At 39.9% G+C, this 14678-nt stretch overlaps 1 protein-coding gene across 1 annotated transcript; it reads left to right on the top strand.

Annotated features, from left to right (window-relative positions):
• The first annotated feature begins 602 nt into the window (after positions 1-602).
• On the top strand, positions 603-1481 carry LOC149172330 (uncharacterized). Its single transcript, XM_089426277.1, has one exon. The coding sequence runs from the start codon at positions 603-605 to the stop codon at positions 1479-1481; it is 879 nt and encodes a 292-aa protein (XP_089282403.1).
• The last annotated feature ends 13197 nt before the right edge of the window (positions 1482-14678 follow it).

Raw genomic sequence — 14678 nt, 5'->3', positions numbered from 1 at the left:
ACCTACAATAAGAGAGAACCTACCCAGGAAAAGAAAAAAATTGAAGGATCCCAATCAAAAGCAGGGGAAAAGGAGGTAGATCTAGAAGGCAATAAGCTCAAGATAGCTTCAAAAGCATGGAGCCTCCCTGATATGGATATAGATGGTACAAACCCCAGTATAGAAAATGAGAAGGAAGGCGATGGTAACTCTCAAGAAACTCAAATCATGGAGGAGGATATAGAATCAATAGACATTGGCGAGCTAGATATCTTGGGATTAGAACAAGCATGTAAAACAGGGAACTTCGACAAAATACCTGATAGACAAGTGGACAACCTAGTGGCAGTCCTCAATAAAGCCCAGAAAAAATTTTCACTAGGGGTTCAAATCGGCAGCCAATGGGACGGGAAATTCATCACCAAAGACAGTAAAAAACAGGGACGGAAAACTACTTTAGAGAGAACCATCAAGATTGGCGAAGTATTGGTAGAATCAGGCAGATATGCTAAGCTAACCAAGTATTTCAATATCAACCCCAAGCCTTCCCAATGAAGTTGATCTCATGGAATATTAGAGGGCTTAATTGCCCAAGGAAAGGAAAACTATTAAAAAACATGTTAATGGAAGAAAAACCAGCAATTCTCTTTCTACAGGAAACAAAGTGCAACTCGACAATTCTGGAAAAAATAGCAGCAAAAACCTGGCCAGGGGGGACAGTAACAGCTGTTGATGCTCATGGAGCTTCCGGAGGACTTGCAGTGCTCTGGGATGCAAGAATGATTCAACTAGCCAACATACATGCAAATAAAAATTTCATCCAAGCCATATTTCATATAATTGGAACCAACATCTATGGTCACATAACTAATGTGTATTTTCCTCAAGAAACCCAGCACAAGGCTGAAATTTTGGATGCTTTAACGAACCTTAATACAGAGAGGCAATACCCATTATGGATCTCTGGAGGAGATTATAACATGATCGCTTCAATGGAGGAAAAAAAGGGAGGGCGCTGCAGAATAAACAGGGAAGGATCTCTATTAAAAGACTTCATACAGAATAACTGGCTTATAGATATTCCTACAAATAATGGCCTCTACACTTGGAACAACAAAAGGGCAGCTCCAATGCAGATAGCATCGTGTCTAGATCGATTTCTAATCTCTGATAATGCAGTTCATGTAGGAGGAGAATTCACAGCTTCTATTCTTCCCTTCTCCGGTTCTGATCATTGGCCGATTGCCCTCCATTGGAATTTTCCTGGTTGCCATACAAGGTGTCCCTTTCGATTTGAGGCTTTTTGGCTATCTCACCCGGACTTCAATGAATTTGTCAGAGAATCTTGGCTAAAATGCAATCCGACGGATGGTACAAAAATGTCCATATTCCAAAGGAAGCTGAAATATCTCAAAAGGGAAATTAAAGGCTGGAATCACTCTGTCTTTGGCAACATTTTTAAAGCTAAGGAAATCCTTAATCAAGAAATGAAAGTTGTTTAGCAAAGAATGATATCTAAAGGACACTTGGAAGAACTTAGCAAGAAAGGGCAGTCCCTAGAAACTCAATTCCTTGAGCGAGAGTCACAGGAGGAAACTCTCTGGAGGAAAAAATCGAGAGTTAGATGGCTAAAGGAGGGTGAGAAGAATACGAAATTCTTTCACAAATCTACAATGCAAAGAAGAATGATTAATCAAATTTCTCGGGTCACCAATGAACAAGGAGGAAAAATTGAAACACATGAAGGAATAGAACAGGTGTTCCTCAATTATTTCAAGAAGATGTATCAAGAGCCAGACATAAACAGAACAGAAGCTATTGGAAAAATCACCAGACATATACCCAAATTAATTACTGAAGACCATAACACTCTCCTTCTCAAACCCATAAGCCTTCAGGAGGTTGACGATGCTGTGCATCAACTCAAAGCAGGGAAAGCTCCAGGACCCGATGGCTTTACTTCAAATTTTTTTCATCATTTTTGGGATCTGGTCAAATGGGAAGTGTGGCAGGTGGTGGAAGAATCGCGTACTCTAAGGTGGATGTATCCGGGTTTAAATGCAACATTCATAGCTTTAATCCCTAAAGAAGAGGAATCCTACACTCCGGATAAATATAGACCGATTGCTTTGTGCAACATTATATACAAGATTGTTTCCAAGGTGATAGCTTCTAGATTGAAGCCCCTGCTTCCCCTTATCATCTATCCAGAACAAACTGGTTATGTAGAAGGAAGGCAGATTACGGACGGGATAATTCTAACCCACAAAATAATCCACTCTCTCAAGCACACAAAAAAACCAGGTATGTTGCTCAAAATTGATCTAAGGCTTTTGATAGTATTAGTTGGGAATATATGCAAAAAATCCTTCAAGCCTTTGGTTTTGCCCCCTCTTGGATTAGATGGATCAGTAGTCTTATTTCCTCCTCGTTCTTTTCTATTCTCATTAATGGAATCCCATCACCCACTTTCCGTCCTTCTCGGGGAATTCACCAAGGGGACCCTATTTCGCCCTTCCTGTTTGTCATCTTAGCTGAAGGATTAGGACGCAGCATTAAAGAAGCTCTCCGTTCTCATCATCTCAAAGGTCTAGCCTTCCACCAAGCCCCTGCTTTTTCGCACCAGCAATTCGTCGATGATAACATGCTATTTGGTCATCCGTCTGTTCAAGAAGCTCGAGTTCTTAAATCTATTCTTGCAGACTTCTCGGAGGCTTCTGGAGCTCTCATTAACAAAGTTAAATCCCAGATCTTCTTCTTCAACACCTCGCCCTCCACCCAAAGATCCATTGCCCGTATCCTTGGCTTCTCCATCGCTACCCTTCCGTCTAAATATTTGGGTGCTCCTTTATTTGCCACGGCTCTCAAGCATTCCTCATGGAACAATCTTTTAGAAAATCTGGAAGCCAGATTGTCCCTTTGGACTCATAGAGCGCTTAATATGGCAAGCAGGCTGGTACTAATCAAAGCAGTTCTTCAGACCATGCCTCTTTACCTTTTTTCCATATTAGCAGCGCCTAAATGGGTCCTCAAAGCTATCAAACAGCTTCAGCGAAATTTCCTATGGGGGAAATCGGGGCCAAACCGAAAATGGGCACTAGTCAAGTGGGAGAAAGCATATCTTCCCAAAAAGGTAGGAGGCATTGGATTAAGAGACCCAGAACATAGTAATATGGTAATGGGGGCCAAAATATGGTGGAAATGGCTCTCTAATCCCACTACACCTTGGGCCTCCCTTTGGACAACGAAATATGTAAGCAACAAGTCCATGGAGGAGAGAGTTAGAATGTCAGAAGTCAGTAAAGGATCGGTTATTTGGAACTCAGCCATTCAACATAGAGATATAATTCAAAAGCACAGATTTTGGGAGGTGAAGGATGGCCACACAGCTAGGTTCTGGGAAGACTCATGGCAGTAGCTCCCAAACCTCAGAGATACAATTCCGGGAATTGCTGATCAAGACATATATCAACATGAGAAGGTGAGCCAGTTTTGTGACTCACACAATGCCCAAGAACACAGAAAATGGAAACAGGCCAGGCATATAATACCTCACAGCCTGGAGAAAACTCAACTCTCCCTCTCCTTAGAACTTCAAAAAAGGAAAATACTCACTTCGGCAAGCTTGGACACACTCAGATGGGGATATGAGGAAAAGGTCACTTTCACAACCAGGGAAGCTTATAAAATAATTATCAAAGAAAAGATAATCAAAGATCAATTATGGGACAAGATATGGAATCCATCCATATGGCTGAAGGTATCAACTTTTCTATGGCTTATCTCTCACAACAGAATTCTCACATGGGACAATCTCAGGAAAAGGAATTTTTCTGGACCATCCAATTGTCCCAACTGCAAACAAGAAGAGGAATCAACATTACATCTTATGCAAACCCGTCCACTGGGAAGGAAATTGTGGGAAAAAGTTACATTCCGCTGTCAGAAGGAAGGAAGAGTGACTGGGGACATCAAAGGGACTCTTCGCACCTGGCCCCAAGAGCCATATAAAAGCAAACTCTTAAATACACTATGGCAACTCATACCGGGATTACTAATGTGGAATATTTGGAAGGAAAGAAATAGAAGGATATTTAAAGATCAAGCTCAGCCGATAGAGCAGATTTGGAATGGATTTCACCAGAACATTAAAGAAACTCTGTCTAGGTCTAAAGAGGATTTCCCATCTCTCCCGCAGGAATAAGCCATATGGGACAACTGTCAGATTCAATTAAAACATCCGGTATCATCAAAGGATAATTCTTCAAAGCATCTAGAGTCTCCATCAAGCTGGACACCACCACCAATCAATGTATTTCAGCTTAACTTCGATGGAGCCTCGAAAGGGAATCCCGGAAAAACAGGATTTGGTGGAAGCATCAGAAACTACCAGGGAACTTCCCTAATAACTTTTTTTGGCTCAACTGGTTGGAATACCAATAATGCGGCAGAACTGGAAGGTCTATGGAGAGGACTAAATCTGGCGTAGGAACGAAGATTCTTTCCTCTTATAGTGGAAGGGGACTCTCAGATTATTATCAACATGGCCTCAAAGCTTATGCAGGGGTCTCCAGTATATAAGGTTAGTAGCAGTTGGAGATTGGCCACTAGACTAGAGCTTCTCAAACAATGGCTTACTAATCACCAAGCAATTTCCTTTAAACATATTATAAGGGAAGGGAATAAACTGGCTGACTTTCTTGCAAATTTAGGAGTGGAGAGTGGAAAGGAATTCTTTGAAGGCTCAATTTCTAGTATAGCATCAGAGAATCAACTCTCCACCTTCAAAACCATAGTAACCAGTGATATGCAATCGAAGGAGGTCTCACACCCAGATGTGGGTGCATTAATGAGATGTTAATGCTCATGCAAGCGACGCCGACATCTGGCATCACTGCGGATTAGGTTGGCGATTTCTGGCAGCTCATTTAATCGCATTAATGAGGCATTGGGTTCACGGCATGCGGGGTAAGGTTTTCAAGATGGTGAGAACAAGCTGCGATTCAGTTGTTCTAACCTCGACATTCTCTCTGGTTTATTTAGGCAGAAACATTCCCGGATGGAATTGTTCTCAGAATTTCGGCACAGGGCAGAGCACTTGGAAGCCACCATGGCTCCATAGGCGTTCGCATCTAGCCAGCTTCAGGTATTTTGTCTTGATTTGTTAGGCCCCTATACTAATAGTGTAACCCCTTATTGTTATTAGTATAACCCACTTATTATATTGATGTACCCATGTAGTATCCATATTGTTACTATTGTGCCTCATAGAAGCCCACTATTGTTATTATTGTGGCTTTATATTATTATTGTTAGGTCAGCTGGATTATATTGTGACTCCTTAGACTCCTATATATAGAAAGGAGGTTTTGTCATTTGAATCAACCAAGAATTGTTCATTTATGTAATGTAAAGGAGGTTTCCCCCTCGAAGAGGCTGAATTCTAAGGTGTTGATCTATCTTTTCTTGAGCTGGTTTCATAACATTTGGTATCAGAGCTTTGGATTCTAGGGTTTCGCTGCTCCAAACAGGTCATCGTGGAATTTTCGCTATAAATTTTTTTCTATGACGTTTCACAAGTCGCAAAAAAAACCCATTTGAGAAGAAATCGCGCTGAGCCTTGGGTCTGAATTTCAAAGCTTTTTGCGCGATATTTTCGGAGATATGATCTGAGGAAGTTGGTCTTTTTGTAGACTCCTGAATTACACTCAAAATAGGGGAACTGGGGAAAATCGTCATAACTTTCTTTCTGAGCATCGGATTGAAATTTCGTAAGAAGGTACAGAAAGAAGACGGAATTTAGTTTTCGTTTATATATTTTTCAGAGTCAAAGGTTGAAACAGTGACACGTGGCACTTCATACAAGTTCGCTCTACTGAACTAGTCTACAATTAGGTCACTACGGGAGATTGTGCATAACTCTTTCTTGGAGAATCCAATTTGGATCAGACTAGTGGCATTAGCAAGAGGACACAGAAGGCTACTACAAGTTGCAATTTCAAAACTTAAAGATCGAAAAGTACAGATTTACAGTCATTTCAAGGTCGAGCTCCTAAAATCAAGAAAAAGCAAGATGAGGAAGTTTGATGGCAAGGATCTGGTAAATTGGATACTTCAAATGGAGCAATATTTTGATCTACATGGTGTACAACTGTTACAAAAGGTATGTATTGCATCTTCATATTTAGAACCAGATCCATTTTTATGTTACAAAGGGCTTTGTTCTCGTAAACAACTTGTTACATGGTCAATTTTCACGGAGGAAATGATAGCACATTATGAGGATACAAAGAGCAACACCTTCTTTAGAGCAACACCACAACAATTGGAAAGAGTAAAAGGGCTTTGTGACATAGTGGAAAGAAAAATTATGGAAACCAGGAAGCGTACCCCTCACAACTATAAAGATGGAAGTGTTGTTTCTCCTAGCCTTCCACAGCCTACAAGGGTTATAGCACAACAATTGGAAGAAAAAAGAGAAAAAGGGCTTTGTTACAATTGTGATAGCAAATGCACTAAAGGTCATAAGTGTGCTGAGAAGAAATTATTTTACATAGAATATGAAGAGGAGGAAGAAAAGGATCAAGGAACATCAAAAGAAGAAGATATACGCCAGGACCCCACCCCAGAGAAAGAAGAAATGAATAAGAGAATATCTTGTAAAGCATTGGCAAGAATTACCACTCCTCAAACTCTCAAGATAGAAGGACATATCAAGAAGAAAAAGGTGCAAGAAGTAAAAGATCACATCGAGAAAGAAGAAATGAATCCAACCATATCTTGTAATTCTTTGTTCGAAATTACCACTCCTCAAACCATCAAGATAGAAGGACAAATCAAGAAGAAAAAGGTAATAATGTTGATTGATTCAGGAAGCACCCACAATTTTATTCATTGTAGGGTAGCAAAAGAATTGAATTGCTTCCTATATCCAGCACCAGAGTGTCAAGTGATGATTGCAAATGGAGGAACAATAAATTGCTCTGGAAAGTGCCATAATATCAAGCTATCCATGGGAGAATATGTATTGACTAGCCCAATGCTTTCCATTCCAATGGGAGGTGCTGATGTTGTACTAGGAGTCTAATGGCTACAATCCTTGAGTACAATAGCTTTTAATTTTCAAGAACTTTTCATGAAATTTTCTGTGGAAGGAAAGGAAGTTGAATTAAGGGGTATTGCAGGGAAACCAGGAAAGATAATAAGCTCTAATGGCATGACAAAGCTTCTAAAAAAGGAGCAAAGAGGTGTAATTGCACAATTATGTTCACTAGATGTTTCCACATTGGAATCATCTATTTCTCGAGATCTCCAAAAAGTCCTGGACAATCATTCCAAGGTATTTGAGACTCCCAAAGGTCTCCCACCTATGCGTGATCATGATCATGCTATTCATCTGATTCCAGGAAGTGTTCCTCCAAACATCAGGCCATACAGATATCCCTATGTCCAAAAAAGTGAAATTGAACGTATGGTTGCAGAAATGCTAGAGGCTGGTATAATTCAACCGAGTCAAAGTTCTTTCTCAGCTCCAGTAGTATTGGTGCACAAGAAGGATGGATCATGGCGCATGTGTCCAGATTATAGGGAGCTCAACAAGCTCACTATTAAAGATAAGTTACCCATTCCTGTCATTGATGAATTACTAGATGAATTGCATGGATCAATTTACTTCACCAAGTTGGATCTTCGTTCGAGATATCATCAAATCAGAATGAAGGTTGAAGACATTCCAAAAACGACATTTAGAACTCATGAGGGTCATTATGAATTTTTGGTCATGCCTTTTGGCCTTACCAATGCACCTTCAACATTTCAAGGTTTGATGAATTCAATTTTCAAACCATTCCTTAGAAAATTTGTGTTAGTATTTTTTGATGATATACTAATCTACAACAAGTCTTGGAAGGATCATGTTGAACATGTTGACAGGGTGCTACAACTATTGGAGGAGAAACAATTATATGCAAAAAGATCCAAATGTTTCTTTGGAGTCCAGGAGGTGGAATATTTGGATTATATTGTATCTCATGAAGGAGTTAAGGTAGACCCTAGCAAAATTAAAGCCATTAAGGAATGGAAAATCCCCACATCCATAAAGCAGCTGCGAGGATTTCTTGGGTTGACAGGGTATTATCACAAGTTCGTTAAGAATTATGGGAGAATAGCAGCACCTCTAACAACATTGTTGAAGAAAGATTCATTTTCATGGACTCCGGAAGCAACAAAGGCCTTTGAACATCTTAAAGAGGCAATGTGCCAAGCACCGGTCTTAGCTACACCGGACTTCAAAAAAACCTTTATTGTGGAAAGTGATGCTTCAGGAAATGGAATTGGTGCTGTTCTAATGCAAGATGAAAGATCCATTGCTTTTGAAAGTCGTCCAATCAAGGGAAAGTTTTTAAGCAAAGCTATTTATGAGAAGGAAATGTTTGCAATACTCCATGCACTTAAGAAATGGAGACCCTACCTAATGGGAAGACACTTCAAGGTAAAAACGGATCATGATAGCCTTAAATACTTTTTAGAAAAAAGATTATCCTCTGAAGAGCAACAAAAGTGGGTCACAAAGATGTTGGATTATGACTTTGAAATCATCTACAAAAAAGGTAAGCAAAATGTGGTGGCAGATGCACTCTCAAGAAAGGATGAGGATGTGGAAGCATTGTTTTGTGCTATTTATATTATCCAACCAGTTTGGATAAACGAAGCAAGGGAAGTATGGAAGAAGGACGAAGAAGTATGGCCACTTATTCAAAAGTTGCAAAAGATCCCAGTTCAAACAATATTGCCAGAAATTGATGAGGAAAGAAAAATCATATTAGAACTTGGAGTAGTCATAGAAAAAAGAAATCGACAGCTACAAAATCGATCAATTTCAGAGTATCTCATCAAGTGGAAGAACTTACCCGCTGAAGATTCCACATGGGAGGACAAGAATTTTATACAGAAGCATCAAGAACTACTGAAGCGTTGAGGACAATGCTTTCTGAAGGAGAGGGGCATGTTAGGCCCCTATACTAATAGTGTAACCCCTTATTGTTATTAGTATAACCCACTTATTATATTGATGTACCCATGTAGTGCCCATATTGTTACTATTGTGCCCCATAGAAGCCCACTATTGTTATTATTGTGGCTTTATATTATTATTGTTAGGTCGGTTGGATTATATTGTGACTCCTTAGACTCCTATATATAGAAAGGAGGTTTTGTCATTTGAATCATCCAAGAATTGTTCATTTATGTAATGTAAAGGAGGTTGCCCCCTCGAAGAGGCTGAATTCTAAGGCATTGATCTATCTTTTCTATCTTTTCTTGAGCTGGTTTCATAACATGATTCCTCCGGTACGCATTTGGTATGGTCAGTCTTTTTCCCTTTGGCCCATCTCTGTAATAGGTCTCGTTACGGTCTTTGTTGTAGTTGTCTGGGCAGGGTGTGGGGTTCAGTCTGTCAGTACTAGGATATTTTTCGTGGTTCTGTTTACTCTCTGTGCAGAGTTTTCCCTGGGGGCCTTCAATTCAGAGTACTGCTCTTTCTTGTTTCTTTTAGTTTGGGGCGGGTCATCTTTCTTCCTCCATCAATCCTTTCACCCTTTCAGTTTATTAATCCTCTCTGCAATGGCCCGATGTCGTGGAATTTTCCAGCGGGGTAGTAGTTCAGGAGCTCGTGGAGGTGTTAGGGGTAGGGGTGGACCTGGTCCTCGTTGCATTTCCCCGCTAGCTTCTGTCTCGCCGGCCTCACCATCATCAGACCACTCTGGTCCGTCCCTTAACAGTTCTTTCCACTCTTCACGCTTAAAATTTAAAAGTAAGTTAAACAAGCCAATTATCTCCGCTATCATTACAGTCATCTTCTCAGAGGAAGAAGATGAGCTCACATGCTCTGATGAACACTCCAAGGACAGGTCTCTCTCTCATAATTCTAGTGACTCTCAAGGAAGCATGGCGGGTGATGTCCTCAATAATCCAGGGGCGCAGCAGGCTGAAGATCATCAAATGGATTCGCGCCATCATCAAGCCTCTTCTCATGAGGATATCATTGCTTGTGCACCGGCGCAATTCTCCGGTAGTGTACTGCATCTTGTGACTCCTCCAGGCTGCAACAATATGGAAGTAGAAGACAATGTGATGGTTGAATGGGTTAGCTCTCCTTGCAAAGCTAATGAAGAAGATACAGACTTGCCACCTCAGGCATAACTCACTCTGTCTCAGCAAGTCATCTCAGGACTGCGGTTTTTTTTGGATGTATTTCTCAGTGGGTATGATTTCTGGTATTTTCAGTATGGGTTTTTCTCATCTTCCAGCTTATGAGTCTGGCTTTCCAGCTTTTTGTAATAGCTGCATAGAAATGCATTTTGTAATAGGGTGGCGGGAAACAAAGTATAGATCCTATCTAGCTCTATTGAGTTTTGGGCTTTTGGTTTTCATCTATGTAAACAGACGGCTAAGAGCTGACTGCAACAATTTTTTTGACAGAGGGCAGGCTACAGCCCCCTCAGAGGTTCAAACCTCTCTGTAAATATTTTTTCATCTTTTTTATACATAATAGAATAGTCTTTACTCAGAAAAAAAAAAACAAAGGGGAAAATCACCCGATTCTGTTTCCCATATACACAATGTTCAAATAAATTGAAATCGAGAGAGAAATTAGACATGCCTTCTACCATACCATTACCATGAAGTATTCGAAGGTCCTTCTCTCCAACTTTTCCAAGCCTTTGATACCATAGCATGGTATTTTCTCCATAGACCACTAGATTTTCTGCTCCACTTTTAGGAACCACAAAATTGTTGCACCCATCAATAACAATGCTACCCATAAGCTTATACAGAGTTCCAATCCAAACTCCCCGCATCAATACCAATGCTCCACGAACCATCTTGAAGGTATCTTTCTTGAACACCGTTTTTACACCTGCATCATCCATCTTGCTTACATAAATTAGATATCTGGCCAATGCAGGAATATGTAGAACACCCAGAAGTGTTCTAATCCTTCCACCTTGCAACTTCAACTTGACTTTTCCACGTCTGACGATTCTAGCCTTCCTTTCATCCCCTAATAAAAACCACCACCATCATATTTCTCATACTCACAGAACCACTTCCTATGGGGAGTGAAGTGAATGGATGCACTTGAGTCAATCAACCATGCCTCATGATCTACATGTGTACTTGAAGAAGAAGCTAAGTACACATCCCCACATTTATCTGAGGTTGTTTTCACCTATGTAGAAGGAGCATCATCAAATCCCTTTCCTTTATCAGGAGCTTTAGATCGACAATACTTTTTGAAGTGCCCTTCCTTTCTGCATTTCCATCACACCTCTACAGGTTTTCCTGGAGATTTAGATCTCCCTCTAGATTTAGATCTCCCACTCGAGGACTTATTTTTGTTTGTGTTCTAGGACCGTCTTCGTACAAACAAGACATCACCATTTTGGCCCTACATATTTTTCCATCTCATCTCCTCCAACAACAAGGATGATAATATTTCATCAAACTGTAAGGTAGTTGTATTGCTACCTATTGCAACAACCAGACTATCCAACAAATCTGGTAGAGAACACAACAAATTGATGCGCTTATATTCATCTAAAATTTTAATATCAATAGATAACAACTGGCTTACCACAATATTAAAGGCATTCAGATGCTCTGTCATTGAGTCTCCACCTTCATCCTCAGGCTATATAACTTTCATAGGAACAATTTATTCACCAGATACTTAGATTGGTACAAAGTCCCTAACTTGTCCCACAAATACTTCGCCGAAGCTTCCCCTGATACATTCAATAATGCTAAATCTGAGATACAGAACCATATTATGTTCTTTTCTTTATAATCCAACTTCTTCCAATTTTCATCAGAAATTGCCATTGGTTTAGTACCCAGATCTACCGTGATCCACTGATATTTGTCTACTAGCAGATCCTCCATCTTTAGCTTCCACAACTCAAAACTCTGACCATTAAATTTCTCGATCTCTATCTTTCCATTGCTCGCCATCTTCTTTCACCGCAAGAATCGATCCCACAGATCTCCCGCTGAATAAGGTCTACCACAGGCCCGAGAAAAACCCCTCAGCAGGAAAGGTGTTACCTTGAAGCCGAAACAACTCTGATACCAAATGTATGTTTTAACCCTGTACATAAATTACCTAAAAATGAATTCTTAAAAAACAAAAAATAAACAATGGCGAGAGCATAAAACATAAAACAAATATACATAAAGATTTTCCCCTGGATCCCAAAACCTGGACTACCAGATTGATTTTTCATTATATTCATTTCAATGTTACAATACATATACATACATACCAAAGAATCCATAAGCCCAATCCATTAACCATGGATTAGACATAACCATAGTTCCCTTGACCGTATCTACAAGATACCATAGGCAGAAAACCATCATGCCCAAAACCATGTGCAAAACCCATGCACAAAACCATGGGTAGGTTTGCCCACCTAATATAGGGTCCATTTTTTTTTTCCCGGGGCACTTCCTCGGACCCCATAGAGGGGGGATACCATCCCCCTCAAATCCCCTGACAAGGGGGTGAAGCCCCCCTCTGTGACCCCCCCCCCCCCCGCTGCACCCCACATAATGAAAGGGGGGCTGGCCACCCCCCCCCCCGCCCCTTCTAATCCCCTGCCTTCACCTGTGGGGCTAATCGTGGAAAGAATATAACACACCGAACATTTATGTGTGAGTTTAAAATTGCATTCCACAATTTATCTTACCTCTTCCTATTAATTTACATGTGAGTTTAACATCGCCTCATCGATGCATATTTTGAGAGTCCAATCCATCTTATAAAACTTAGAGTTGCTTCAGAACCATTTTTTTGTAAGTAAATATTGAGTTGTTTGAAAAATGGATAATTTTTTTGATGTATTAGAGTTATTGAATACCCTAATACATTCCACTGTTGATGGGATTGTAAAAATCAACAAGGGCACTCTCTTGAAATTTGAACCTATTTGCAAAATGCATAAGAAGAGATTGAATTTTTGTAGCTTGAGTCATAACTACAACAAGATGAGATACAACAAAGGAGTCACATAGGGCTTGTATATCTTCCCATACACAATCAACTCTTGACTGATCTAGGGCCTGCAATGTCACTACCCTCTTCTGTGGAATTTGCCCTCTAAATTTCCTAGATCTAGGGCTCTTCAAATCTAACCACATACCTATGATTTTATCCTCAAATCACATAGATCTAAAGAAAGTTTCGATCTGCTGTCCATACCCTATGAACAAACCTCCAAACTATACTGCCTTTACTTACATAATCAATCCTCCAAACTTTCCTCTTCAAATTTCTATTGTAACCTCTTTTACTCACTTCAAATACCCTGGGTTTTCCAAGCCTAATGTAGAGATATGTGTTTCCTTCCTGTAGGGTCTCGACGCTCTCTTTATGCACAAGAATAAGTTGTTAAACCAGACTTCTGAAGCAGATCCTTTGGGATGATTCTATGCACTGGAAACAACCCTAACTAGGGCTTTAATACACTGTCAAAATTATTTGGATAGTCCTCCAACTTAGCAATACTCCTCTCACTATTTTGGAAATCCTTTTACCTTACACAGACTCAAACCTTTCAACTCATGGACATGTCTACAACCTCCAAAAATAAGGCTAGAACTAAGGGTTTTAGGTTGCACATGCCTCTTATCTTTTGACATTGAGGAGATAACATCTAACTACATATTTTCCTTGGATTTTAGGACTCTTATCCACAATCTTAGGACTTGCAACCCCTTTCTTCATAGACATGTCCACATTATAGAGGTTCTGGGCCAGATCTAACCTTATTTGTGGCCCTTTCAAATAGGCGGCAAGATTACTAGGGTTGCAACTCTCTATTGTAGCAGAGTATAGGCCTTAAAACCTACCAAACTATTCCATATTTAGTCCCGTGGCTCCTCTTCAAACCTATGAGAAACCATTTCTTTCTAGGTTTACAAAACCATTTGGAAACTCCACAAACTCGCTAAGGCTTACCCCTCTACTTCTCTATGGATTTTTGAGCTCCCTCCTTGATATGACTCACACTAGGATAACATCCTTTAGTATTCCTATACGACCCTTAAACTAAGGCATCATTAGGGCTACATCTCTAGCCTCTTTGTTCAAGCGAGCTCCCTCTCACTTTATATCTTGTAGCTTAGCCTTAGGCCTCCTTAAATAATAGTCCTTGAGCCTCTTACGAACCCATTAGAACTTTATGATAGTCCTCCAGGCTTAGGAACTATTTTTCTCTTTTAATTTTCTTTTAGAATTTTAAACCCCATCTAGGTCTAAAACTCATTTACTTGTGTTCTTTTCCCACAAACCCCTTTTGTGACTAAACTTCTCACAAACCCTAGATCTATGCTTGTGGAGTACCTACCAAGCTACACAATTTTACAAAATCAACATTGTCAATGTTTTAATCAACCTTGGTATAATCCTTATATCAACCAAGGAAAACAATTACCACCTTCACAATTTTCCAATAATCCACAACCTTGTCAACCATCCGTTCCAAATCCTTGGAATTATACACTTCGTTACAAATAACAATTTTAATCTAACCCACAATTTTTTCCTATGCAAGGAAATCAATGGAATATACAATAATTAAACCAACCATATAAAAGATGTCAACAAATCCAATTATTTCCTTCACCACAAATGCAAA

The sequence above is a fragment of the Pinus tabuliformis genome, chromosome 4_2 (genome assembly GCF_031772625.1).
Source record: "Pinus tabuliformis cultivar Carrire ecotype Pingquan chromosome 4_2, CPIR1, whole genome shotgun sequence".
Classification (NCBI taxonomy): domain Eukaryota; kingdom Viridiplantae; phylum Streptophyta; class Pinopsida; order Pinales; family Pinaceae; genus Pinus; species Pinus tabuliformis.
The sequence above is the reverse complement of the archived record's forward strand: the minus strand, read 5'-3'. Positions and strand labels throughout refer to the sequence as shown.

Coding starts and splice junctions, on each gene's coding strand:
- LOC149172330 (XM_089426277.1), top strand. CDS start 603: ATGGAAGAAAAACCAGCAATTCTCTTTCTACAGGAAACAAAGTGCAAC.